Source organism: Megascapheus bottae, chromosome 13 (genome assembly GCF_031878675.1).
Source record: "Megascapheus bottae isolate mThoBot1 chromosome 13, mThoBot2.hap1, whole genome shotgun sequence".
In the NCBI taxonomy this organism is placed as follows: Eukaryota; Metazoa; Chordata; class Mammalia; order Rodentia; family Geomyidae; genus Megascapheus; species Megascapheus bottae.
In genome coordinates, this window is record NC_143521.1 from 60,408,597 (window position 1) to 60,436,181 (window position 27,585).

At 43.4% G+C, this 27,585-nt stretch overlaps 2 protein-coding genes across 3 annotated transcripts in view; both read right to left on the minus strand.

Moving 5' to 3' along the window:
- Positions 1-2,561, minus strand: part of Rnf212 (ring finger protein 212) — a 44,724-nt gene extending 42,163 nt beyond the window's left edge. For both annotated transcript variants that reach the window (XM_090344137.1, XM_090344136.1), the window contains exon 1: positions 2,386-2,561. In XM_090344137.1, coding sequence (XP_090200263.1) covers positions 2,386-2,494 — 109 coding nt within the window. In that variant the 5' untranslated portion in view covers positions 2,495-2,561. The remainder of the gene's footprint in view (positions 1-2,385) is intronic.
- A 2,720-nt stretch (positions 2,562-5,281) lies between these two features.
- LOC150056073 (transmembrane emp24 domain-containing protein 11) lies at positions 5,282-27,267 on the minus strand. Its single transcript, XM_090344139.1, has 5 exons — positions 27,089-27,267; positions 18,067-18,167; positions 6,848-6,973; positions 5,969-6,115; positions 5,282-5,431 (listed from the first exon to the last, which is right to left on the minus strand). Exons 1-5 carry the CDS (start codon positions 27,210-27,212, stop codon positions 5,282-5,284), a joined length of 648 nt encoding a protein of 215 aa, XP_090200265.1. The 5' UTR covers positions 27,213-27,267.
- Positions 27,268-27,585: the final 318 nt, after the last annotated feature.

The window sequence follows — 27,585 nt, forward strand, 5'->3', positions numbered from 1 at the left end:
AGGACGACCCCTCCACAGGAGGACGGCCCCCCGCACACGAGGACGACCCCTCCACACGAGGACGGCCCCTCCACACGAGGACGACCCCCTCCACACGAGGACGACCCCTCCACAGGAGGACGACCCCTCCACAGGAGGACTGCCCCCTCCACACGAGGACGACCCCTCCACAGGAGGACGGCCCCCTCCACACGAGGACGGCCCCCTGCACACGAGGACGACCCCCTCCACACGAGGACGACCCCCTCCACAGGAGGACGACCCCTACACACGAGGACGACCCCTCCACAGGAGGACGACCCCTACACACGAGGACGACCCCTCCACACGAGGACGGACCCCTCCACAGGAGGACGGCCCCCTCCACACGAGGACGGCCCCCTGCACACGAGGACTCCCCCTCCACACGAGGACAACCCCCTCCACACGAGGACGTCCCCTCCACAGGAGGACGGCTCCCTCCACACGAGGACGACCCCTCCACACGAGGACGACCCCTCCACACGAGGACGACCCCTCCACAGGAGGACGACCCCTACACACGAGGACGACCCCTACACACGAGGACGACCCCTCCACAGGAGGACGACCCCTACACACGAGGACGACCCCTCCACACGAGGACGACCCCTCCACAGGAGGACGGACCCCTCCACAGGAGGACGGCCCCCTCCACACGAGGACGGCCCCCTGCACATGAGGACTCCCCCTGCACACGAGGACGACCCCCTCCACACGAGGACGTCCCCTCCACAGGAGGACGGCTCCCTCCACACGAGGACGACCCCTCCACACGAGGACGACCCCTCCGCACGAGGACGACCCCTACACACGAGGACGACCCCTCCACAGGAGGACGGCCCCTCCACAGGAGGACGGCCCCTCCACACGAGGACGACCCCTCCACACGAGGACGACCCCCTCCACACGAGGACGGCCCCCTCCACACGAGGACGACCCCTCCACAGGAGGACGACCCCTCCACAGGAGGACGACCCCTACACACGAGGACGTCCCCTCCACAGGAGGACGGCTCCCTCCACACGAGGACGACCCCTCCACACGAGGACGACCCCTCCACAGGAGGACGGCCCCTCCACAGGAGGACGACCCCTCCACACGAGGACGACCCCCTCCACACGAGGACGACCCCTCCACACGAGGACGACCCCTCCACAGGAGGACGACCCCTCCACACGAGGACGGCCCCTACACACGAGGACGACCCCTACACACGAGGACGGCCCCCTCCACACGAGGACGTCCCCTCCACAGGAGGACGACCCCTCCACACAAGGACGTCCCCTCCACAGGAGGACGGCTCCCTCCACACGAGGACGACCCCCTCCACAGGAGGACGGCCCCCTCCACACGAGGACGGCCCCTACACACGAGGACGACCCCTCCACAGGAGGACGACCCCTACACACGAGGACGACCCCTCCACAGGAGGACGACCCCTCCACACGAGGACGACCCCTCCACACGAGGACGACCCCTCCACAGGAGGACGGCCCCCTCCACACGAGGACGACCCCTCCACAGGAGGACGACCCCTCCACACGAGGACGGCCCCTCCACACGAGGACGGCCCCCTGCACACGAGGACGACCCCCTGCACACGAGGACGACCCCCTGCACACGAGGACGACCCCTCCACACGAGGACGGCCCCCTGCACACGAGGACGACCCCTCCACACGAGGACGACCCCTCCACAGGAGGACGACCCCTCCACACGAGGACGACCCCTCCACACGAGGACGGCCCCCACCACACGAGGACGACCCCTCCACACGAGGACGACCCCTCCACACGAGGACGACCCCTCCACACGAGGACGGCCCCCTGGACACGAGGACGACCCCTCCACACGAGGTCGGCCCCCTCCACACGAGGACGACCCCTCCACACGAGGACGACCCCTCCACACGAGGACGACCCCTCCACACGAGGTCGGCCCCCTCCACACGAGGACGACCCCCTCCACACGAGGACGACCCCTCCACACGAGGACGACCCCTCCACACGAGGACGACCCCTCCACACGAGGTCGGCCCCCTCCACACGAGGACGACCCCCTCCACACGAGGACGACCCCTCCACACGAGGACGACCCCTCCACACGAGGACGGCTCCCTCCACACGAGGACGACCCCTCCACACGAGGACGACCCCTCCACAGGAGGACGACCCCCTCCACACGAGGACGACCCCTACACACGAGGACGGCCCCCTCCACACGAGGACGACCCCTCCACAGGAGGACGACCCCTCCACAGGAGGACTGCCCCCTCCACACGAGGACCGCCCCGTCCACACGCGCTCCGCCCCTCCACACGCGGACGGCCCCCTCTTCCCCGGCACGTTGCGGCCCGGCTCTGACCTCGGCTGAGGCAGGCGTCGCAGAACACGTGCCCGCAGCTGGTCAGGCTGAAGGACGACTTTCCGCGCGCTGTCTGGAAGCAGTGGTTACAGAACACCCAGCCGGCCATGCTCGCCGCCTCGCCGCCGCTGTCTCCTCGACGCCGCCCGGCGCGGAGGCGACCACGCGGGCCTCGGCCGAGGTCGCCCTGCGCATGCGCCTGCTCTGCGCCTGCGCGCCGCGCGCCTGCGCTGCGCCTGCGCAGCATCGTCAAGTGGCCTTCCCGCCAGTTCCCACTGCGGGCGGCGCAGCCGGAGCGCTCGGCCTCGGCGAGGAGACAGACGGCCTTGAGGGCCTCGGCGCCCGCCATGGTGAGGTAGCGGGGCGGGAGCGGAGAAGGCCGGCCGCCCTGCCGTCGGGAGGGCCAAGCTGGGCCTCCAGGAGGGAGAGGACAGGTAGGGAGGCCGCGGGTACCTGCGTCGTGGAAGGGGGTTGAGAGGACGGGCCGGGTGGACGAGGCGCGGGGCGGAGCTGGGGAGGAGCTGGGGCGGAGCTGGGCAGGAGCTGGGGCGGGGAGCCGAGGCCGGGTTGGCAGGCCGGGCACCGGAGAGCCCTTGCCGCCACCAGCCCTGTGGAAGGCTCGGCTTGGCCTTGCGCGTGCGTGTTAATAATTGAGTTCCTCGTCCTGGGCCCTGTCCCTGGCTTTCCCGAGGCTGGAGCTCCGCTTCCGGATCGTCTCCACGCGTGCGGTCCCCATGTGTCGTTGTGCCCCCCTGCCGGGACCAGGGCGGGGTGTGTTGGCGGGAGCGGCCCTCCTGCCTGGACAGTGGGCCCTCCCCTCTCGCGGCCTGGAGCGGTGGGGCGTGTCTTCCCGTGCCTCCTCCCCTCTCCTTCACCGCCCCACCCCGAAGTGGATGGCGCCACCACCTCCCTGGAGCTCTCACTTGTGGATCTCCACCCAGCTTGGGCGGGGAGGAAGGGCTGCAGAACGGGACTGTCGAGGTGGGTCAGGGATGACCGCATGGAACTCGGTCTAAACCTGTCCAAGCACTATGGAAACGTGAAGTGGCTTGCATTGCCTTCGTCTCTCAACTCGGGCATCCCGATTCTTCTGCGTCGATCCCGCTCCCGGTGAACCGCGTCCCGCTGAAGGTGGTTTGCTGCCGGTCGGTCGGCATGGTGGCACGTCAGAACATTGGCTGGTGGGACCAGCTCGCACGAAAGGTATTGTTTTAGTTTTCTATTGCAGGTTGGTCTCGACTCCCACAGAGTTGATATTATAGGTGCAAGCCACCATGCTGGGTCTGACAGTTGGGTTTTTTCCTTGCCGTTGTTTGTTTGTTTGTTTTTTAATAGGACTCAGGGTCTTTTTATGGTAAGTGAAAGAGATAAAATACATCTAATAACCAGACCAACCTTTGGATAGTTTTTTTTTTCAAGATTTGTTCAACTTGTCAGTTAATTACTCAAGCTTGAAGGTAACCATTAACTTTGTCCTTTGCTTGAGTAGTTGCCATCTCAAGGTCATGTTCTCCAACTCGAATATCAAAGTGGACATGCTGTATCTCATCCCTTTTCTGCTTTAGTAATTTTCAGGCTGGGATTTTGCATTTTGTTTTGCTCTCCTCCTATTTATACTTCTTGCCATAATATCCAGCTAGTGGTTGACATGGGGTTTCAAAAACTTTGTCTCACATGGCCTGTCACCCTTTAAGTCTCTGCTGCCTGGTAGCTGAGGTCATAGGCCAGAGCCATAACACCTAGTCTCAACTTCATACTGTTTCTTGTATGTTGGGTTAAACATACGTAGAGAGTTCATTTTACCCATTTGTGTATTTTTTAATATTTGGAGGCCAAAAAGACTTAAAATTACATATGTAGAATATATAGATAAGTGGTGCAAGTTTTCACTCATATTTGGAACTAGTGTATACAGGATCATATGCAGATATATACTAACAAATTGACCAAAGTATGGAATACTGTGGACAAGGTTCCAATGGCATAACTCCCCTGAACAACTAATGAACAGTTTAATGAAGTGAATACTAAGAAGTTGACACACATTTTGTTGGGAGGAGTTTTAGTGAGGAGAGAAAGGAAGGGAGGGTGAGTCTTTTCATTATATTTCATGTACATATAGGTACCCTTTAACTTGAGGGTATGAGTGAGGCTGGGAAAGATAGAGGAGAATGATGGAAGGGTGCATTGTACTTATAAACTGATTTGTTCAATTGAAAAAAAGTACATGCCTAATTAATATTTTATTTCTATTAGTGCCAGTTTAAAATAAAATGCTCTATTTTGTAAAAAAAAAAAAATCAGAAGTTGGGGGGCTGGGAGTGGTAGAGTGCTTGCCTAGCATGCATGAAGACCCAGGTTGGATTCCTGGGTACCACATCCATAGAAAAAAGCCGGAAATGGTGCTGAGGCTCAAGTGGTAGAGCTCTAGCCTTGAGAAAGTCCAAGGATAGTGTTCAGGCCCTAAGCTCAAGCCCAGGACTGGCAAAAAAAAAATCAGAAGCTGGGCCAGGAGTTTGGCCTAGTGGTAGTGTGCTTGCCTAGCATGCATGAAGACCCAGGTTTGATTTCTCAGTATCACATACATAGAAAAAATCCAGAAATGGTTCTGTGGCTCAAGTGGTAGAGCGCTAGCCTTAAGAAAGCCCAAGGAGAGTGCTGAGGCCCTGTGTTCAAGGCCCAGAACTGGCAAAAAAAATCAGAAGTTATATATTGTAACATTTTCTCAATATTCTAATTTTACAGCATTAATTTCAATCTCTAATATTGTTGAAGTCATAGAAAGTAATACACATATATGCATGTATTTTGATTTATTAGTTCAAAGCACAGTGATTCAAAATACTTCATCCACAAGAACAATTTATGTAGATTATTTGCTTTTATCAGAAATATTTTAAACAAGCTTCTTAGCTATGAAGAAGTTTTTAAGGTGTTTCATTTGAAAAATTCCAACCAAGATAAAGATTAATATTTGTGTAAAAGCCCACCATAAAACATTATTATTTGTATCTTCACTGGTCATTCGAAAAATTTCCTCACGGGCCTATACAGAAGAGAAAAAATGGGTTTAGTTTTTTAAACCACTGAGTGTATTTTCTGTATGTGTTAAAGGGATTTAATATTATCCAATCAGTATCTTATGCCAAAGTGTTGTATTATCTAACTCAGACTTTGTTGTTTAACCAAGTATAAAACAGTAAAAACCAACTTACAAAACTGTAGTTTGATTTAAAGTGTCAAAGACTTCATTTATTTATATATTTTATTTGCTCTTGTCTATCTGGCCAATTTAACAGTCCGTGACTGATGGACTTGTATCATTTAAGTCCTTCCTCTGTGCTATAAGCTTCTGTGTATTTGCTAAGTAAGTATGGGAGAAAAAAATTCAAATGAGCCTCAGCTCCCTTTCCTAGAGGGATTCACAGCCCAACCGACAGAAAGAAGAAAGATCTCTCTCTCTCCCCATTCCTTGCCCATCCACGCAGTTCTAGATTAGAAACCAGGAAGAGGCAGTTTATTCTTTCCTTGGTTCAGGGGCTTTGGCAGGAAGAAATAAAATACGTTGAACAGGCAGACTGACCCTTTGATAGTTTTGTTCTTTGAGTATTTGCTCAATTTGTTCAATTAGATGTTCAAGCTTGAAGGTAACTTTATTAACTTTGTCCTTTGCCTGGGCAATTGCTGCATCAAGGTCATGTTCTCCAACTCGAATATCTAAGTGGATACGCTGTACAAACAGTTAAAAAGAAGAAACTGCAGATTTAAAAAGCAATTCATCTTTTTCCTTCATTTCTCTTTGTATCCTTCCATCTCTCCTCCCCTCCTTTCTTTGTAGTGCTCCTTTTTGCGAGTGAGGTACCACTTAATTCTTGCTTTCCCCTTTTATTCTGATTCTTTAGTCTGTATTCTACTCAGTAGTCTTTGTAGTCTTTCTTGTAATAATGCATTAAGCGGAACCCGTGGACCTGAAAGTATATTTTTGTCTTCCTGAATATCAAATCTACTATTAGTTAATTTCCATTAGTGCTGATAAAATTTGACTGATACATTCAGGAAATTTTTATTTACATATAGTTGAATATTGTATGCCAAAGTACAATTCTCTTCATCTGTTCTCAATACATTTAGGAAATAACCAAACACCATACAGTGTGCAAGAATTTTATTAGAATTCCATTATTAATTCACTCTAACCTTCATTTGTTTTTAAGCCTGAATAATCACAGTTCTGTTAACCTTCCCTCATAACTCTTATTTTACAGACTCTTTAATCAACTTGTGGCTTTCCTTTAAATGCCTTCCAAACTCCCCAGCTTCCTCTGTGGTTGTTGCACTGAGATTTGAGCACAGGGATTTAATAAGTTCTTTTGCCATCCTCAGTGTAATGGTTTTGCATAGCAGTGTCATGCTTGAATAGTGATGTTGTGTTCTTCAACAAGGGCATGGGAGACATACTCACCAGCTTACTTCCTCCAAAGGACACATGCTGTGTAGAATTAGATTCTAAGCAAATCATGTGTTCACCAGGTGAATGTGAAGCAAAATAGAAGGTTCCTTGTGCACCATATAACTTTGATAATAATACCTAGCGTTGAAGAATTTAATAGTTTAAGTTTTATTATTCTCTACTTTTTGTTCTTAAGAATAAATCTAGGTGGGCACTAGCAAGTCATACACGATTCTAACTACTAGGGAGGCTAACATCAGGAGGAGTATGGCTAGCACAGGCAGAAAGTTTACTGGGCAAAGAAGAGTTCAGGGACAGCGCCCAAGCCCAAGGGCAGGGCGGTAGCTTTGAGCTGAAGAGCTCAAGGACAGTGCCCAGGCCCAGAGTGCAAGCCCCAGGACCCACAATAAAATAAAATAAAAATAAGTTTGTAAGACCCCATCTTATCCAAAAAAAGCACAGTGGTACGTACTTTTCATCCAAGCTATGCGGGAAGATTTCAGTCCAAACCAGCCTGACCCTATCTTAAAAAATACTAGAGCTGAGAGAGAGCTAAGGAAGGGCTGACATTGTTTTCCAAAAAGACATGTACACACTACCTGACTTATGAAATGATACCCTTCTGCATATCACCTTTATCATAATAATTCTTTTTTTTTGGGCCAGTCCTGGGCTTGAGCTCAGGGCCTGAGCAATGTCCTTGGACTTTCTCAAGGCTAGAGCTCTACCACTTGAGCCTTAGCATCACTTCTGGCTTTTTTCTATGTATGTGGTACCTAGGAATCGAACCCGGGTCTTCATGCATGCTGGGCAAGCACTGTACCACTAGGCCAAACTCCCAGCCCATCATAATAATTCTTAATCACTACAGCAAAAAGGGCTAGAGGCATGGTGTGAGTGGTAGAGGCTCTGCCTAGCAAGTATGAAGTCCTGAGTTAAAACCCCAGTACTGTAAATAGTAAATATAAATCTCTCCTCAATATAAATTTATTGAAAGGTTATGTAGCCAGGCACGGTGGCTTATGCCCATAATCCTAGCTACTCAGAAGACTGAGATCTGAGGATTGCAATTCAAAAGTCCGAGAGACTCATCTCCAGTTAACTACCAGAAAACCAGAAGTGATGCTGTGGCTCAAGGGGAGAGCAGTAGCCTTGAGCTGAAGAGCTCAGAGACAGTGCCCAGGCCCAAGTTCAAGTCCCATGACCCACAAGAAAGAGGGGGGGGAAGAAAAAGAAAAGAAGGAAGGAAGGTTAGTTATTCAGTTTCATAAGAAGAAATCGCTAATAAACATGAAAAATATCAGCTTTGTGAGTAACAAAATCCAAAGGACAGCAAGGCATCCCTTAATCATTGTCATATTAGTAAGGACTTAAAAATATTTGGGTAGTATGGAGAATAAACACTTTTCAATTGCTGTTGGTGGGAATATAAACTGAGCAGTTCTTTTGGAAAGATATTGTACAATATGTATTAAAGATGACAGTGAAGCTGGATATTTGTATACATATCTTTGATCCTGGCATTTGGGAGATGGAAGCAGGAGAATCTTGAGTTCAAGGCCAGCCTCAGTTGCATATTGAGACCTGCTGCAAATAAACTAAAAAAAATTAAACTACAAAAATTTCTATAAAAATGTATATAACTAACAGGGCTCACGCCTATAATTTTAGCTCCTCAGTAGGTTGAGATCTGAAGCTCATGGTTCAAAGCTAGCCTGGGCATGAAAGTCCATGAGACTATTATCTCAAATTAACCACTAGAAAATCAGAAGTGGCACTGTGGGTCAAAGTGTTAGAGCACTAGCCTTGAGCTAAAGAGCTCAGGGACAATGCCCAGGCCCGGAGTACAAGCCCTACAATCGACAAAAAAAAAGTATGTAACTGCCTTAGCACAAGAAACTTATTCTATAAGATTGCTGGAGTAGATAATTATGGGTAAAGAGGTTTTCACTCTGATGTTCTTAACAGAAATATTGTATTGTTGAAATAGTAGTTTTCTGTATATTAATTTCAGAAAAGCCAACTGGAGGAACATTGTGTAGTACTAAAAAAAAATCCAAACTTACATTTATATAAAAGATTTCCATGCAATTTTATAATAGAGCTTAGAAGTTGTCATTTCATCCTAACAAGTAAAAGTGGAACAAACTGATTAACAACAATCCTTAGATCTGTTAGAGAATTATGGTCTCAAAGCAACCTTTCCCAAATTATCCAAATAGATGAGTGTGAAGAATTACAATCTGAAAAGTAGAAATACACAAGCAAATATTTAGTGTAATAGTAATGATGTCAAATAGTTACAAAATCAATGAAATAGAATAGAGGACTCAGAAAGAAACCCACAACAGATACACCAACTGATTCTCAACAAAGGTGACAGAAACATAGTTGGAGGAAAAATAGTCTTTTCAATAAATGGAGCTAGGAAAACTGGACAACCACAAGTGAATGGCTGAAACTAGATCACTATCTCATCCTGTGAAAAAATCAATTCAAGATGGATTAAAGACCTTAATTTAAGACCTGGTGCTTAGAAACTTCGAGGAAAATAGAGGAAAAGCTTCAGTATATAAACAAAGGCATTGACTTTCTGAATAGGACTCCCAAGTAGCCAAGAATAATAGCAAGAATTGACAAATAGGATTGCGTCAGATTTAATAGCTTCTGCACAGCAAGAGAAGCAATTACCAGAGTGAAAAGACAACCTACAGAAAAGAAGAAAATCTGTGCCAGATATTCATCTGATGGAGGATTAATATCCAGAATATATAAAGAAATTAGAAAATCAATACCAAAATAACAAATAATTGTGCCAGGCACCGGGGCCTACCTCTGTAATCCTAGCTACGTAGAAGGCGCAGATCTGGAGGATCAAGGTTGGAAGCCAGCCCAAGCAAAAAATAACCAGCAAAATGCCAGGCTGGAGGCATAGCTAAAATAGTAGAAGGCCTGCTGAGTAAGAAAGCCAAGTAAGTATGAGTCTGGCTGTGTGTTCAAACCCCGGTACTAATGAAAAAAATAATACAAGTGAAGGAAAAGAAGAGCGAAGAGAATTGCTAAATAGACAAGTGAGTTACAGTTTTCAAAAGTAGTAGAGGGGGTAGGAATGTAACTTAGAGTGCTTGCCTAGCATGCATGAAACCCTGGGTTCAATTCCTGAGTATCACATAAGCAGAAAAATCTGGAAGTAGCGCCTTGGCTCAAGTGGTAGAGTGCTAGCATTGAACAAAACAAAAAACAAGGATAGTGCCTAGCCCTGAGTTCAAGCCCCAGGACTGACAAAAAAAACCCAAAAGTACAAATGTGGACAGGCACAGTAGCTTGTGTCTGTAAACTAAGCTACTCAGGGAGTAGAGATTGGGGGAAATCTCAGTTTAAGGTGAGTTCAGACAAAAGAATTAGGCAACCTGTCTCAATGACTAGGTGTGGTGTATGACTATTATAAATAGGAAGATTGTGGTCTGGGATAATCTGGGGGAAAAAACTCAATATCAATAGCTTAAAGCAAAAGGCCTGAGAATAGTTCAATGGATAGAGTATCTTCTACCAACCACAAGGCCCTGAGTTCAAATGCCAGTATCTCAGAAGAATGTACAAATAGCCAATAAATATACAAAAACTGTTCAGAATCTTTAATCATGTCTGAGCTACATTAAGATTCTATTTTACTACATTCAGAATATCTAAAAAGAAACATGCTGGTGAGGCTATTGGGGGTGGGAGGGGAAGATCACTTAGACACTTTTTTGGTGATAATGCAAGTTAGCACAACCACTATAGAAATCAGTATTGAGGGCCAGGAACATAGCCTAGTGGTAGAGTGCTGGCCTTGCATGCATGAAGCTCTGAGTTCCATTCCTTGGTACCATATACACAGAAAAAGCCAGAAGTGGTGCTGTAGCTGAAGGGGTAGAATGCTAGCCTTGAGCAAAAAGTGTCCAAGGACAGTGCCCAGGCCCTGAGTTCAAGCTCCAGGACTGACAAAAAGAAAAAAAAAGCATTGAGGTTTCTCAAAAATCTAGAAGTAAAATTACTACCACATCTCGTTGTGCCAATTCTGAGTATATACCCAAAGAAATCAAAGTCAGTATACAATGGAGATAGGGACATACTCATATTTATTGCAGCATGTTCACAATAGCCACGTTATATAATCAGCTTAAGTGCCCATCAAAAGATAAATGGATAAATGAAAGTGTACATATATACACAATGGAGTTTTATTCAGGCATAAGGAAGAACAAAGGTATGTCACTTGCAGGAAAATATGCAACTGAAGATCGTGTTAAACTAAATTTTATTCAGAAAGACAAATATGCTTATTTTTTTGATTTGTGGAATCTAGATATTTTTCTTGAGACATGAAAGTTAGAGGAGGACTATTTGGGAACAGAAAGGGAACCTATAAGAGAGGGAAGGAGAAAGGGATAGAATAATTGAGGGGGAGAAAGTATATGATCAAAGTACATTTTATTCATTTTTTGCCAGTTCTGGGGCTTGAACTCAGGGCCTGAGCAATACTTTTGGGCTTTGTCAAGAATTGAGCTCTACCACTTGGTCCACAGCAACATTTCAGGCTTTTTTTCTATGTATGTGGTACCAAGGAATCCAGCCCAGGTCTTCATGCACTAGGCCAAACTTCCACTAGGCCAAACTTCCAACCCTCATGGTACTTTTTTTTTTTTTTTTGCCAGTTGTGGGGCTTGAACTCTGGGCCTGGGCACTATCCCCTAGCCTGGGTGTTTTCCTTGAGCTGTTAAGCTCAAAGCTACCAGTCTACCCCTTGAGCCACAGTACCGCTTACGGTTTTCTAATAGTAAGATAAGAGTCTCGTGTTCTTTAGGGCCCGGACTGGCATTGAATTGTGATCTTCAGGTCTCAGCCTCCTGAGTAGCTAGGATTACAGGTGTGAGCCACCTTACCCGGCTCAAAGTACATCTTGCATGTACAAAAATGTAACAAAGCCTATTGTTATTGTGAGACAGTATTGTGAATCAGGCACATTATGTCCATTTCAACCAAAAATTCAGTTCACATTAAAAGACAAAAAGTTTAGGGAGATAGAGCAAACATCAGAAAGATATATATATATATAAGGATGTTGGAATCATCAGGTAAGGAATCTTAAAAACTGTAATGGGGAAAAAGCATGCAAGAAAAAATGGATAATGTAGGCAAAGAAATTAAAACTCTAAGACAATAAAAATAAATGCTATATGAAAACAGGAAATAAAGATCAGTGAAACTAAAAGCTGATTGCTTGGGAACATCAATAAATTCAATAAACCCCTAGCCAAATGACTAAGAACAAAGAGGATATAAATAATATCAGAAAGAGTAGACATCTCTGTAGATCCCAGGGACATTAAATGGATAATAAGGGAATGCCCTGGACAACTATGCCAACTAATTTCACAGCCCGTTTGAAATGACAAAGTTTTTTATTTTGTTTTGTCAGTCATGGGGCCTGAACTCAGGGCCTGAGCTCTGTCCTTAGGCTTTCTCAAGGCTAGAGCTCTACCACTTGAGCCACAATACCACTTCCAGCTTTTTCTATGTATGTGGTACTGAGGAATCAAACCAAGGTCTTCGTGAATGCTAGACAAGCACTCTACCACTAGGCCAAACTCCCAGCCCCAGAAATGACCAACTTTTTGAAAGATACAATATTCTAAAATTCCAAATAACCCTATAGCACTAAAAGAAATTGAATCAAGAATGAGTATCATTCCAAACCAGGAAGTATTAGCTCCTGACAAGTATATTTCACTGGTGAAATATAATTTGTAAATCTCCATCAAATATTAGAAGTGGAAAGACTATCTCTTAATTTCTTGTTATTATATGGTCTCATATTTCCCAGGCCAGTATTGAGCTTCTGCAATCAAATAATCCTCCTGTCTCAGCCTCCTGAGTACTGGAAATGTGTATATACAATACTGTACCCAGATCTGAATTCATTTCCTGAGGCCAGCATTACTTATTACCGAATGAAATGAAGCTACAAGGGATCTATAGTTATTACTTATGAATATACATCACAAATCAACTCCACAAGAAGGCGAAAAGAGATGCTGAGTAAGGCTGCTTAAAACATTCAAGTGTCCCTTCATCATACTGGGTGCAGTGACTCATGGTGGTAATCTCCAGCTCCTTGGGGGCATAGATAGAAGTATCACAGTTGGAAGCCAGTTTGAGCAAAATGCTAATGAGACCTTATCTCAAAGAACTGGCGGGGCATTATGCCTGTAGTCCTAGCTGTGTTCAAGACACAGGCAAGAGGATCTCAGTCTGAGTTTGTTCCTGGGCAAAAAAGCATGAGACCATATCTGAAAAGTAACCAAAGCAACAGAAGGTCTAGGGGCATAGCTCAAGTGGAGCTAGCCCACTTGTTTGCCTAGCAAGTGTGAGGCCAAGTTCAAACCCTAGTATGGTAAAATAAATTCATATCAATAGATTAAGAAGAAAAATCACATTATTTTGATACATTAAAAGCTTTGGCCTAAATATACTGTTTAGGGGTTGGAAGTTTTGCTCAATTAGTAGAGGGCTAGCCAATAAGTGAAAGTGTCAGGTACTGAGCTTGAGTCCATCTCAGCTAAAATTAAAGATGTCCATTCATGATTTTTTATTAACCCTTTTTATTAACACTGAGTTTTATATCATATTTTATGTCATGTTCTACAAACAAGTATTCCAGAAAAAATATATGCAGTCACTGGCACATAAATTTAAGAACTTAAAATTAAGCTTTGTCATAGATACATATCGATCTATATATCAATATATTCCTATAGAATATACTATCATAGACTTATATGTCTATGTAGATACATTTATATCTTCAAATTCACGTCAGTGACCTGAAGTACCTAAGTATTGAGTCATCGCTCTTCAACTGTTTGGATCTAGTATCCACATATCAAGAAGACCATGTACCTTTTGTTCCTTTGGTCCTGACCTCTTACTCAGCATGATTTGCTCTAGTTCCATCTACTTTCCAGTGAATGCCATTAGTTTATCTTGTCTGTTGGCTATGTAGAATTCCATTGTATATATGTACCACAGTTTTTGTGTCCGTTCATCAGCAGTGGGGTATCTGGGTTATTTCCATCACTTGGCTGTTGTGAACAATGCAGAGATCATCATGGCTGTGCAGGTGTCCTTATGATATCCTAGGTTATGATCCTCAGAGTGGATGCCCATGAGTGGTACGACTGGGTTGTAGGGAAGGTCTATGTTTAGTTTTTTGAGGAACCTCCAAACTACCTTCCAGAGTGGTTGTATATTGAAGTCTGACTAGAAAGGAACTTAACTGATTTAATGCGTAATATCTACAAAACTTGTAACCAATATAGCAACATACTTAATAAGAACTTAAAGCCTTTCCCCCAAGATCAAGAAGGCATGATACCACTACCAGTAACTTTGGCAAAGTGGAGGATACAAAATCAACCCATAAAAACCAGAAGCCTTTCTGTATGCCAACAAGTATACAAGTGGAAGGGAAATCAGGAAAACAATTCCATTGTAATAGCCTCAAAAATTTAGGAATAAACCTAGCCAAGAAGGCAGAAGACCCCTGTAATGAAAACTATGAAAGTCCTGAAGAAAGAAATGGAACAGAACACCAAGAAATGGAGAGACCTTCCATTTTTATGAATAGTGAAAATGGTCACACTTCCAAAGTCAATCTATAAATTCATTTCAATCTCCACCCAAATCCCAGTGACATTCTTCACCAGGATAGAAAAAACAATCCAAAAATTTGTATGAAACAAAAGATCTCAATAGCCTAAAAACAACAAAAGATCTCAAATAGTCAATACAGTTCTAGGCAAAAAAAAAAGAAAAGAAAAAAAAGCAATACTGGTAGTATCAGGATCCTAGATCTCGAGTAATAACCAGCTTGATTCTGGCACAAAAACAGGCTCAAAGATCAGTGGAACGGACTATTGCCCAGAAATAAAGCCATATACTTGCAGTTATTTGCTATTTGAAAAGGGAGCCAAAATTATACTGTGGAAAAAAGATAGCTTTTTCCCTAATTAAGATTGGGAAAACTCAGCATCCATATGTAGAAAACTAAAATCGGATCCCTGATGTTACCATCCAGCAATATCAGCTCAAAGTGTATCAGAGATTTTGTCAGACCTGAAACTTTGAAACTACTGCAAGATGGATTAGAAGGAACATTAGAACTTATAGGCATAGATAGGAACTTTTTTGAAGAATACCTGGCATACAACAAATAGGAAAGAAACTTGACAAATGGGATTACATCAAAATTTAAAGTTTGTACACAGCAAAGAACATACTTACTGACCTAAAAAGACAGCCAACAGGGCTGGGAATGTGTCTCAGGGGTAGAGTGCTTGCCTAGCATACATGAAGCCCCCGGTTCAATTCCTCAGCACCACATAAACAGAAAAGACTGGAAAGGGCTCTGTGGCTCAAGTAGTAGAGAGCTAGCCTTGAGCAAAAGAAGCTCAGGGACAGTGCCCAGGCTTTGATTTCAAGTCTCAGGACTGGCAAAAAAAAAAAAAAGGCAGCCAATAGATTGGGAGAAAAATCTTTATCAGTAATATATAAAGGCCTACTGTCCAAAATATTCAAGGAGATAAAAAAATTAATGCCCCTCCCAAAAACTAATAGGCCAATCAGTAAGTGAGCAAAGGAATGTAAGAAGGATATCTCAAAGGAAGTAAGAATGGAGCCGGGAGTTTAGCCTAGTGGTAGAGTGCTTGCCTAGCATGCACAAAGACACGGGTTCGATTCCTCAGTACCCCATACATAGAAAAAAGCCAGAAGGGGTGCTGTGGCTCAAGCGGTAGAGCACTAGCCTTGAGGAAAAGCCCAAGGACAGTGCTCAGGCCCTGAGTTCAAGCCCAAGACTGGCAAAAAAAATAGAATTGCAAATAGACAAATGAAATGCTCAACATCCCTGGCCATAAAGGAAATGCAGGTCAAAACAACTTTAAGATTCCATCTCCAATTAGATTGTCCAACATCAAGAATTTGAACAACAAATGCTGGCAGGAATGTGGAACAGGGAGCCCTATTTTATTGTTGATGGGAATAGAAACTAGTACAACCTTGGAAGGCTATTTGGAGAGTCCTCAAAAAAAAACCATAACAGGGCTGGGAGCATGGCCTAGTGGTAAATGTACTTGCCTAGCATGCACAAAGCCCTAGGTACCACATACATAGAAAAAGCTGGAAAGTGGTGCTGTGACTCAAGTGATAGAGCAGTAGCTTTGAGAAGGCCCAAGGACAGTGCTCGCCCTGAGTTCAAGCCCCAGGACTGGTAAAACAAAAACAACAACAACAAAACTAAACATAAAGGGCTGGGAGTTTGGCCTAGTGGTAGAGTGCCTGCCTAGCAAGCATGAAGACCCATGCTCAATTCCTTGGTACCACATATATAGGAAAAAAAAGCCAGAAATGGTGCTGTGGCTTAAATGGTAGAGCTCTAGCCCGGAGAAAGCCCAAAGATAATACTCAGGCCCTGAGTTCAAGGCCCAGGACTGGCAAAAAAAATGGAAAAGAAAAACTAAGGATAGAACTTTCCTATCACCTGGCCATGCCATCACAAGTCAGGATATAAAGACACTTGCTCATCCACCGTGTTCATTGCTACACTATTCACAACTGCCAAGTTATAGATATAGCCACATGTCCTGCAACAGAGGTGTAGGACAGTGAAATGCACATATATACACAGTGGTATTTTACTCATCCATTAGGATAATACGTCAGTTGTAGGGAAATGGATGAACCCAGAACAAATAATGCTAAAGTGAGGTAAGCCAAGCTCAGAGACAAGTAATGCATATTTACTCTCCTATGTGGATGCTAGATTCAACCTGTAACTGGACATGTTATCTTATACAGGACTATGGGTATATACACACACACACACACACACACACACACACACACACACACACACACACACAAACTAAAGAAGGATGCCCTTAAGAAGAGGAACCCAAAGTTGTAACTTCTCTGAACATTAAAAATACTACTTATTAGGGGCCGAGAGTTTAATGGTAGAGTGCTTCCCTAGCATGTATAAAGACCCATGTCTGATTCCTTGGTACCACATACATTAAAAAAAGCTATAAATGGTGCTATGGCTCAAGTGGTAGAGCTCTATCCTTGATAAAGCTTAAGGACTGTGCTCAGGCCCTGAGTTAAAGCCCCAGGATTGGGAAAAAATTACTATTTATCAAAACAAACTCCAGGAAATGGAAACATGTTTTTTTTTTCCTTTTTACTATTGGTGTTGCTTGGGTTTGCTTTGGGTTTTTTTTTTGAAGGGGGCAAAGGAGGGCTGAAGAAAGGGAGGAAGGGAGGATGAGCAAATACAATCATGTTATTCAGTATACACTGGAAAATGACCTGTGTAACTTGTGGGCAGGGGTGGGCAGGGAAACCGGGAGAAAGAAAAGGAAGGGGTAATATCGCCTAAAACAAGAAGTATACTTACTACCCGACTTATGAAACCGTAACTCCTCTGTGCAATATCTCAATAATAATGAATTATATTAACAAAAGGCTCAGGGATAGCACCCAGGCCTTAAATTCAGTCCCCCAGGGTAGCACAAAAATAAGAGGGGTGAGGGATTTTGGATTCTAAGAAATGTTGAAAGCAGCACTGTTTCTTGTAAAAGTACCTCTTGACTATGGGGCAAGAAGGGAGTTGGACATACTGTGGGTTGGCTCACAATAAATATTCATAGAGTGTTTGCAGAATGAGGGAACATGTCCTTCCTCTCTTGTAGAGGTGACATTGTTTGGGGAAATGTGTACAACTTTGAGAAGAGATCTTGCTGTATTGCCCAGGTTGTTCTTAAACTTCTCAGCAAGCAAGAGGTCTGAATGACAGCCCCAGAGACCACTGCATTGCTGAAGAAAGCCTGGCCAGAGGGAGTCAGGGAGGAGGGTCGTGGATGAGGCCTGGCCCCTGAAAGATCATAAAGCCTCAGGAGAACTTGCATGAGACCCACCATTGATTATTATTAAATTTCTTACGTAGAGAAGCTGTCTAGACTAAAGCTATTAGAGTGTAAGCCTTTTCTGAGTTTTTGTAACACATCTTTATTCAGAACAAATTGGCATTTATAAATATTGGTGTCTTGCAGAACTTTAAAATGTAAGGAGGCACAGCATGTATATTCTTACAAATGGAAAATTGTAGTAACAACTATAAAAGAATACTTTACCTCATCGTTGTAAGTTGTAATAGTCACAAACATCCCCAAGCCAGGAGCAGAGTCAAAGAAATCCTGTCTGCCCGTGTCCCATTGTTGTACCTTGAATGTTCCTATTTCAAAAATGTAAGACCTTGTTATCAGATGTAAGACATAGTGTTAGGCAGCTAAATGAAATGAACTTATCCTTATCAGCTGTCTACATCACCAGATATTGCTAGTTTGAATGACTTTTGAGACAGTTTCATCTGGCAGAGCAGGGTGGTTGAATGTGGAGAGATGCTTGAGGTCTGGTCCAGCTCTCCCTGTTGACTGACTGACTTGATAAGCCACTTTATTCAGGCTCAGTTTTGTATTTGGAAAAATGGAAGAAAGCATATCCTACTTAAATCTTTGAGTGGTAAGGGCTATTGGAAATAAATCTACAGGTTTCTACACAGAATGTAAACACCAGGCTACCACTGGGCCTGTTCTTACTCTGCTCCCTCCTCTTTCATGTTCTGTCTGTAAATGATTCCAAACACTTCCAGCAAAAGTCCTTCCTGAGGCACATACTTGGCTATGTCAGGTCCTTCATTTCATTGTCTTCAGAGGTTCCTGCTGAAGTGTGAATTGCTGGTAGTGCCTCACCTATTGTGTGGTTTAACTCTCCCATTGTGTCCTTGGAAGGTATAATGGGAATTCAAAAATACTTAACATTTTCAATATTCTAGATACTGTGCTGAGCTCTTAACATATCACATTTAATTCTCAAAATGGTGGCTCATGTCTGTAATCCTAGCTTCTCAGGAGGCTGAGATCTCAGGATCAAGGTTCAAAGCTAACCTGGGCACTAAAGTCTGTGAGATTCTTATTCCAATTAACCACTAGAAAATCAGAAGTGGTGCTGTGGCTCAAGGAGTAGGGTGTAGCCTTGAGTGGAAGAGCTTAAGGATAATGCCCAGTCCAAGGGGTAGGGAGGTAGCCTTGAGCTGAAGAGCTCTAGGACAGCACCCAGACCCAGAGTTCAAGCCCCACAACTGACAAAAAAAAGGATGTTGAGGAATCAGCCAAACCGCAAGTTTTACAAGGCTTCCATAATACAGCCCTATTCTGGGAGCTGAGGCTATAAGTGAAACAGGTAGACAAGGTTCTTGCTCCTGAAGAACTTTCATATAGCCAGAAACAAGACAAGCAAGACTGTGACAGGGTTTTAATGTTGTAAGGAAAAGCAAGTAACAGGCATAGACATGATGGGGGTTTTGAAATATGCAGGGAACTTGGGAAAAGTTTCTCTGACATTGGTGCCCAGGGCTGCAGGAAGGGAGGAGTGGAAAGATAATATATATATACAAATATAAACACACATACATATATATACATATATGTGAATACATGTTTCTAATACTAAAATGAAGCTATTGAACAGTTTCATGAAGCTAAAGAAGAAGGCATTGCATAACCTGGGTTTCAATCCCAAGTCTACTACTTGTTCACTTCGCTTTAGTGTCACATGTGAAATGACAAAAATGATACCTACATGTATTGGGTTTGATGTCACAAAGATTCATACACATATAAATACTTATTTAGAATGATTGGCATATAACTAGTAATACATTTGTAAATATGTAACGTAAATGCATTTGTAATATGTAAGTATAAAATTAAAAATTCTCACTGGACGTTGATGAAAGTGAACCATACAACTCATGGGTAGATAGAGGAGGGAGGGCCTGAGAGAGAGTGAGGAAGCAAAAGACCCTGCATAAAAGGAAACATACTCATGACCTGAGTCCTGTAATTGCAATCCCTCTGTATATCACCTTGTTAATAACAATAAAGTAAATTTAAAATTCCTCTTGAAATAGGAAAGTATCAATGCTAGTAATAAGATTGGGGGCTGGGAATGTGGCCTAGTGGTAGAGTACTGCTCTATTATGCATGAAGCCCCAGGTTCGAGTCCTCAATACCACATACACAGAAAAAGCCAGAAGTGTTTCTGTGGCTCAAGTAGTAGAGTGCTAGCCTTAAGCAGAGAGGCTCAAGAACAGTGCCCAGGCCCTGAGTTCAAGCTCCAGGACTGACACAAAATAAGATTGGCAATCTGTGAAGCCATTCGTAAGTGCTATAGAAATATATAGTGAGAAACACTCTACATAAAACAAACTTGGATATTATAAAATGTTTGTTATAGACAAGGAATGAAAATGGGAGACAAAAATAGAATAATAAAGTTGTAGACTTACATCCTGCTATCAGGAATTACATGTACTATTACCAACAGAAAACTTGTCAGTGTTGTTGTTTTTCAGTACTATAGTGTGAATTCAGTGCCTCTTGTTCACTACTTGAATCACACCGCCAGTAGGATTTTTTGCTGATTATTATGGAAATAGACCTCACAGACTTTTCTGCCTGGGCTGGCTTCAAATTGTGATTTCCAAGATCTTATCTTCATAATTATAATTACAGGCTTGAAACTCTGCTGTCCATCTTAGAATGGATTTTTGACTCAGAGGCTGGGCACTGTCCCTGAGGGTTCCCCCTCCACCTCAAAGCTAGCACTCGACCACTTTAGCTACAACTCCACTTTTAGCTTATTGGTGATTAGTTGGAAATAAAAAATCTCAAGGACTATCCTTTCCAAACTGGCTTTGACTGCAGTCTCAGATCTCAGCTTCCTGAGTAGCTAGGATTATAGATGTAAGTCACGTAGCACACAGCTGGTGTGGCCCAATTATAATACAGTCTACAATAAAATCAGTTTGAGTATTACTATAATCAGTAGTAAAGGAATTAATAATCAGTTTAAGGGAATTAAACTATATGATATTCTTATATGAACTTTACTAAATCTTGGTTGACTGAATAAATACGAGATAAAGTGGAAATTAGAGCAAGAAAATTACCAGGGATAAGGGACATATTGGTAAAGAAAATGCAGCCCATTATCAGTGTACTAAATCATATAGCTTTAAAACCCATGGAACAAAAGTAGCAAATCCACATTTTAGGTGCTTCAATACCTTCTCAGTGTTTGATAGAACAAGATGGGAAAGGAAGGATGTAAAATAACCAAATAGCTTAATCAACAGGAATGAATAGAAATGTGTCCTATAGCATATGTTCAATGATGTGTTTTTAAAGAATTAATGCCAGTTGGTCTCCCCCTTAAAACACCATCATGCCAGGCCGGTCCCTGTGAGATACAACCTTACTATCTTGACAAGTCAAGTGAGCTGGATGTGGCCACCTAGTAATTCCAGACTAGAAATCCTTGAGATGGAAACTGTATTAGAAAAGGAAATCATATACATTGTAGAAGGGTTAGAAAGAAAATCTCTAGAAGATTTTGGTATTCAGTATAACCCTTTCAGCTTACACCTATAAGCGTATAGAACATATTTTGTAAAATGGTATCATAATGTATATTGTATCTGGACTTGGATTTCTCCATCTAGTATTTTGGGGGATCATTTTTCTATGCTTTAAATATTAAAGCCTAAATTGTAGCCTATATTGTAGCCTAAATTGAGATGTATTCATACAGCTGGAGAAATATCCAACATCACTGGCTAGTTCTGAGTGCAGAGTGTAGTAGATGGTCATTCTGTGTTTGATGAAACCACTGCTTTCAAGGTTCTGTGAACATGGCAATCCCTTGTGGAATGTTCCTGGCTAATGGGAGGATATAAGTAGATGGAGTATGCTACTGACAGGACATGCTTTGATCTCTAGTGTTTACAATGCATTATCACAGCCTGATGTCCTGGTCAGACCCTTGTCAGCCTCCAAGAAACCCTCTGTGCTACAAATTATCCCGTCTTTCAAATATAGTTTTATCTGATTTTTTTTACTTTATATGAATATGTATACTCTTTTTAATATATTTTTATTGTAATTAATAGAAGGGTTACATGATATTTGCCAGATAAATGGTGCCTTAATTCCCACCCAATGATACCCTTTCACATGTCATGGTTCCCATTTCCCTTCCCCACTCCTCCACCCCTCATCTTGTTTTCCCCCCGTTCCCTATCCAATTTCAGATAACCAAATACAAATATATCCGATATATCAGGTAACAAAGTGAGATAGTGTAACAATATGAGATAACCAAGGGACAGTAGAAGTGATGAGAGATAACATAGTACCTTAAGAACAACAATCATTAATTATATGGCTTATGTTTACATCATATTTTAAATGACAAGTTTAACAAACAATTGTTCAAGGAGGGAATCTCTAATTACATTCTCTGGGACTTAGTCTTTAGAACTTAATCAAAATTAGGCTAACGGTTTGTATGTCATAGAAACATATCAGTTTATGAAATAAAACATTATGATTATAGAGTCATAGGTTTTTTTGTCTATATAGTTATGTTTGTATTTCCATTACCATGTCCATTGCTTTGGGTATGCAGTTATTGAGTCCTCGCTCTTGTATACTTTGGATTTAATAACCGCATATTAAGGGTACCATACGCCTTTTTTTCCCTTAGGTCTTGACTTGTCTCACTCAGCATGAATATGTATACTCTTATATCTGACTTCTTTTAATTGACATTTTGAATGGTAATCACTGTGTTGTCATATGCGTGGACCATCACAGTGTCAGTGCTGTTGCTGTTTAATAGTCCATTCTTTTGGGGTTGTTTTGGTGGTGCTGGGGTTTGAATTCAGACTCACTTTTGAGTCCTGTCACAGGAGCTATGCCTACAGAATTTTTGTTTTTCACATAAACTCTTATGCTTTTTCCCAGACCAGCCCTGGACTTTATTTCTCCTGCCTCTGCTGAGTAACTGGGATTACAAGCATGTCCCAACATGTCCCCCTTAAGTGTTCATCTTTAGAAGGAGGTAAGTTTTTGCTTTTACATCTGTCTTATGGATGGGCAGGTCTGCAGTGTCTAGTTTCGGGCTATTACAAGTGCTGCTACTGTTGAGATTCCTGTACATGTCTTTTGGAGACAAATTATGCATTTCTTTTGGGTATTCCCTGTGACTGCATGGTCACAAGTTGTCGAATAGTATCTAGATAGTGGTGCTTGCTCATCCCTGGGCATATGTAAGCACTCACATCTACTTGTGCACTTTCTGTTTGCTGTCACATTTCTGTTTTTCAACATTGGCATTTGGTGGGTGCTTGGTAGCATTCAATGGTCTTGCTTTTGTGTTTTTTTCTGATGAATATACACTTGAGCACCTTTTCATTTGCTTCCTTGTCATTCTGGTATCTTTTGTAAAGAATGTGTTCATTTTTGCCCATTTTTCCATCCTGTGAGTACAGAATGGCCCTCCATTTCTGGCTTGTCATTTCAATGTAGACATATGGTGCACTGTTGGATCTTTATATCTAATCTCATTATTAAATTTTCATCACCAAGAAGCAACTGAATTCCCTTTTATCTATTAGGGGCCCAATAGATTGGGCCCTTAGATTGTTCCTACTATGTGACTATTGTAGCTAGTAGATGAACATTTGCTTTTAACTTTCTGGAGTATAGACCTATGAGTTAAATTACTAGGTCATATATCCATAGTTATCTTGTGTTCCTGAGCATCTCTAAGGCTCAGAAAGGTCTAGATTAACCTGAAAGCATAGTAATCGCTTCTTCCCCTTTCTAGAGGGAACTGTTCCTTGGCATATAAGTGATATTTGAATCTTTGGCTCAGGGTCTGCTTCCAGGAGTTCCTAACAAGCTGATGCTGAAGAGTGGTATCTGTTCTTACCCTTCTGATGTCTGGTAAGAAGGGTACTTGGACAAACAACATATGCTTTGCCAGAGAGCTGGCATTTTATCAGGGCTCTTTCCAAGATGGCAGAGTTGTAAGTTATTGGCTTTGGACTCTAAGCTGTTTTCTCTTTAATGAACAGTCTTCTCATATGATCGCCATGCTCCCTGGCACTTCTTCTCAATCTACCTGATAGATAAAGGATCTAAACCTTCTAAAGACTAGCAAGTCAGGGTTTTAAACCAGCCAGGCAAAAGTAACAATTGCCAGAGTTTATCTTCCCCAGACTCACATCAAAACAGATGTATTCTGCTTTTCACATAAGATGATCTGGAATTGGTTGTTAAGAAACACTGGTCAGTATAACTAATAGAAACAAGATCGATATGCAGAATATATCTGACAGGAGTTTCTGGGCAGGTTCACAAAGCAAGAGATTCTTACCCTAGACCTAACTGGAGAGGCTTGGCTGGCAGTGCATGGGTGTCAAGTCCTGTAGGGAGCTCAAGAACATGCCTTCCTTTTGAGGCAGGAGTGTGGCATTGGCACTAGAGACAAAGCCAAGCCCATTTCTCCAGCAAGCTCGGGACAAATTCCCAGAGGCCAAGTTGACAGATCCTAGACTGTGGGAGCTGACCTTGGTGGAGCATCTGCGGCAGTCTGATACAAACCAGCTGGCGTGGGGCTCCAAAGTCCAGACTGTCTCCATTTACAGACAGGCTTTCGCTTATCAGATAAACAGTGTGGTTTCAAAGCATGGTCTTTGTCTTCCAAACCTGTTCTTTAGTCAGTGTTGGAAGATTGAAGGCTACATTTCTCAAATTCCTTACAACCTCTGTGTGGGCAACGGAATTTGAGGTCATCAGACTTGAATTTATAACTGAGTATGCATGGAACCTGAAAGTTTTCAGTTATTTGACGGAGACCATGGAGTCATTTGTTGACACTGGCAGTGTAAACGTGTCTGGCCCCAGAGAACCTGATAATTATGCAGCAAGCAGAATTGAGTCCGATTCCACGATAGACGTAGATCATGAACAAAATAAATAAGTATGCAATGAAATGTTTTCATTAGGGGAATTTTTTAAGAAACATTTAAGAATTGTATTTCCGAGTAAGTTATTATAATTCTTGACACATCAAATAAATGTTTTGTATCAGTCTTTCAGGATCTTCATGTTTGTCTCTCAGTCATCTTACTATGCTCTGCCTAAGTGTGACTTGTTTCCTTATGCGTACTCTTTGGGTACGCTGAGCTAGTTGAATCTCTGGATTGATGTCTTTATAGGTTTCCAAATCTCTGGATATTGCTCCTTTCTCTCATCTTCCCATATGGGGTTACAGTTAAACTATCTGTTGTGTGTCTCTTATACTCTTTTCTTGTCTTTCTTTCCTTTTTCTTTTGAGATCTGTTCAGGTTTGCTAATCTAGTCTCCTTCACTAATCTCCTTTCCCAGATTTTTGTTGAATCTTTGTAGTAAGTAAGGATTATAGGCATGAGCCACCAGTGCCCAACAACTAACCACTCCAACCAGTGTTGCTTTTTTTTAAAAAAAAATACATGCCTTATGAAATGTTTCCAGATTTTGCTAATTTTAAGAAACTGAGCTCTAAATTCACATAGTGGCATGAATGGTTTCTAAGGAGACTGCAGAGTGGAGAGAAGTGGGGGAGGCTTAGAGATAAAGAAAGTAAGGACATTGGGGAACAGGGAAGAGTAGAGCAGAGGGTAAGGAAGAATTTCACTATGGTGTTTGAGGGAGCAAGGACTAGAAGAGACTTTAGAGTGTGGGGATGAGCCAGCCACAGTGGGGAGAGGCACTGGGGTCAGACACATAGACCTTTTTATACAGAGCTGTCAGAGCACTGGCCAGCCTCACGGATCTCCCTACCTCAGGTGTCTAGGGCCTGCCACAGTGGGGAGAGGCACTGGGGTCAGACACATAGACCTTTTTATACAGAGCTGTCAGAGCACTGGCCAGCCTCACGGATCTCCCTACCTCAGGTGTCTAGGGGCTGCCACAGTGGGGAGAGGCACTGGGGTCAGACACATAGACCTTTTTATACAGAGCTGTCAGAGCACTGGCCAGCCTCACGATCTCCCTACCTCAGGTGTCTAGGGGCTGCCACAGATCTGTGGCAGGTCGGGTCTATCCATCCAGTAGCCACAGGGTGGCAGGCCAGGCTGGCAGAACTATTACTCCTCCTCTCCTTGAGAGGCGGATTGGAAAAAAGGGTGAGTTTACCAGGGGATTTCCCTAGCAGGCTGTGCTTTGCTGTTGGAGGGTACACTGAGCAGAGAGTGGTGACTTCTGGTTGTTGTACTGGTTCTAAAAGCCTTACAGAAGGTAACTATCCTCAGAAACCAAAGGGGTTGGTGTCATAGTGTCAACATCACGTTCTACAGGGGAAGAGAGGCTGGAGCTTGCATCTGGTACTAGACTGATGTTAGGCTGTAGGTTAGGGACGTAGCCCTGGATGTTGTTCAGACTCCATAGCCTCCAACATACTTTCTTCCTACAGTCCCCAACAGCGGGGTGCAGGATGAGGGTGGGACTGGAGCACCACCACTCAGCCTCCTTCTTCACGCCTCCCTGTGCAATCCTTTACCTCAAGCTCTACCTCAGACTGCAGGTCTCTGCCTCTATCCTGGCTTCCTTTATGAGACTTTCGCAGGAGGGGTTATTTCTCTTGAGAGTACAAGACTGACCTGGAGTGGCCAAGGTGATCTGGAAGGGGAATTCAGCATATTTAATGCAAGATTGAGGTGCTGTGGCTCCTACTGTGGACTTGTGACATATCTCCTTTTCTAAATTTGTCTAAAGTCCTCATATACGTTTGAGTGTTCAGTCATAATTAGCATGATAAATGGCGTAGATATTCTTTTACCTGAGGAAACCTGATCATCAGGTTGGATTCTGTGCAGACCCAGGCTTTCTGTATTGTAAATTTCACAAGTCACTCTTATGATAATTTTAAGTCATTTTTGCCAGTCCTGGGGCCAGAACATAGGACCTGATCACTGTCCTTGGATACATTTTGCTCAAAGCTTGAGCCACAGCACCACTACTGACTTTTTCGGACTATATAGTACAGAGAAATCGAACCCAGGGTTCTGTGCATGCTAGGCGAGCACTCTACCACTAAGCTACACTCTTGGCCCCTTAAGTCAAATTTTTATAACTTGATAAACTATTCAGAGAGAGTCATATGGCATGATTCTCATTGTCAGATGATATAGACTTTATGAAAATTACCCTAATAACCATAAAATATCATTTCCATTCAGCATTGGACAGAGTTCATCTTACCCACCTGTTATCCATGTATCACTTGGAATGTCTTCTATTATACATTTCTCCTCTCTTTCGGCTACATGGAAGTAAAAGGCAGCTGAAAGTGAAAACATAAAACATAAAAGAAGTGCTAGCATTCGCATTTCTTTTGCTTTTAGTCCCTCGTAGTAACACTTCGTTTGAAATAGATCAGTTACAAGTGACACTATTTACTGTGTGTTTGTAATCCAGTTGGTAATTTGTAAAATTGATTGTTGTGAGAACTGACATATGGTATCTACTCTTGAGCAGGTAACTGCAACAAATCCTGGAAACAAGATAAAGATATCTGGACCTTGGGGCATTTCCAAGCATGATGACATCAGAGTTCCTTTCAGTCTGCTACTTTTTAAATACTTTTTTTGTCAGTTGTGGGGCTTGAACTCTGGGCCTGGGCCCTGTCCTTGAGGATTTCAGCTCAAGGCTAATGCTCTACCACTTGAGCCACAGTGCTGCTTCAGGTTTTCTAGTGGTTAA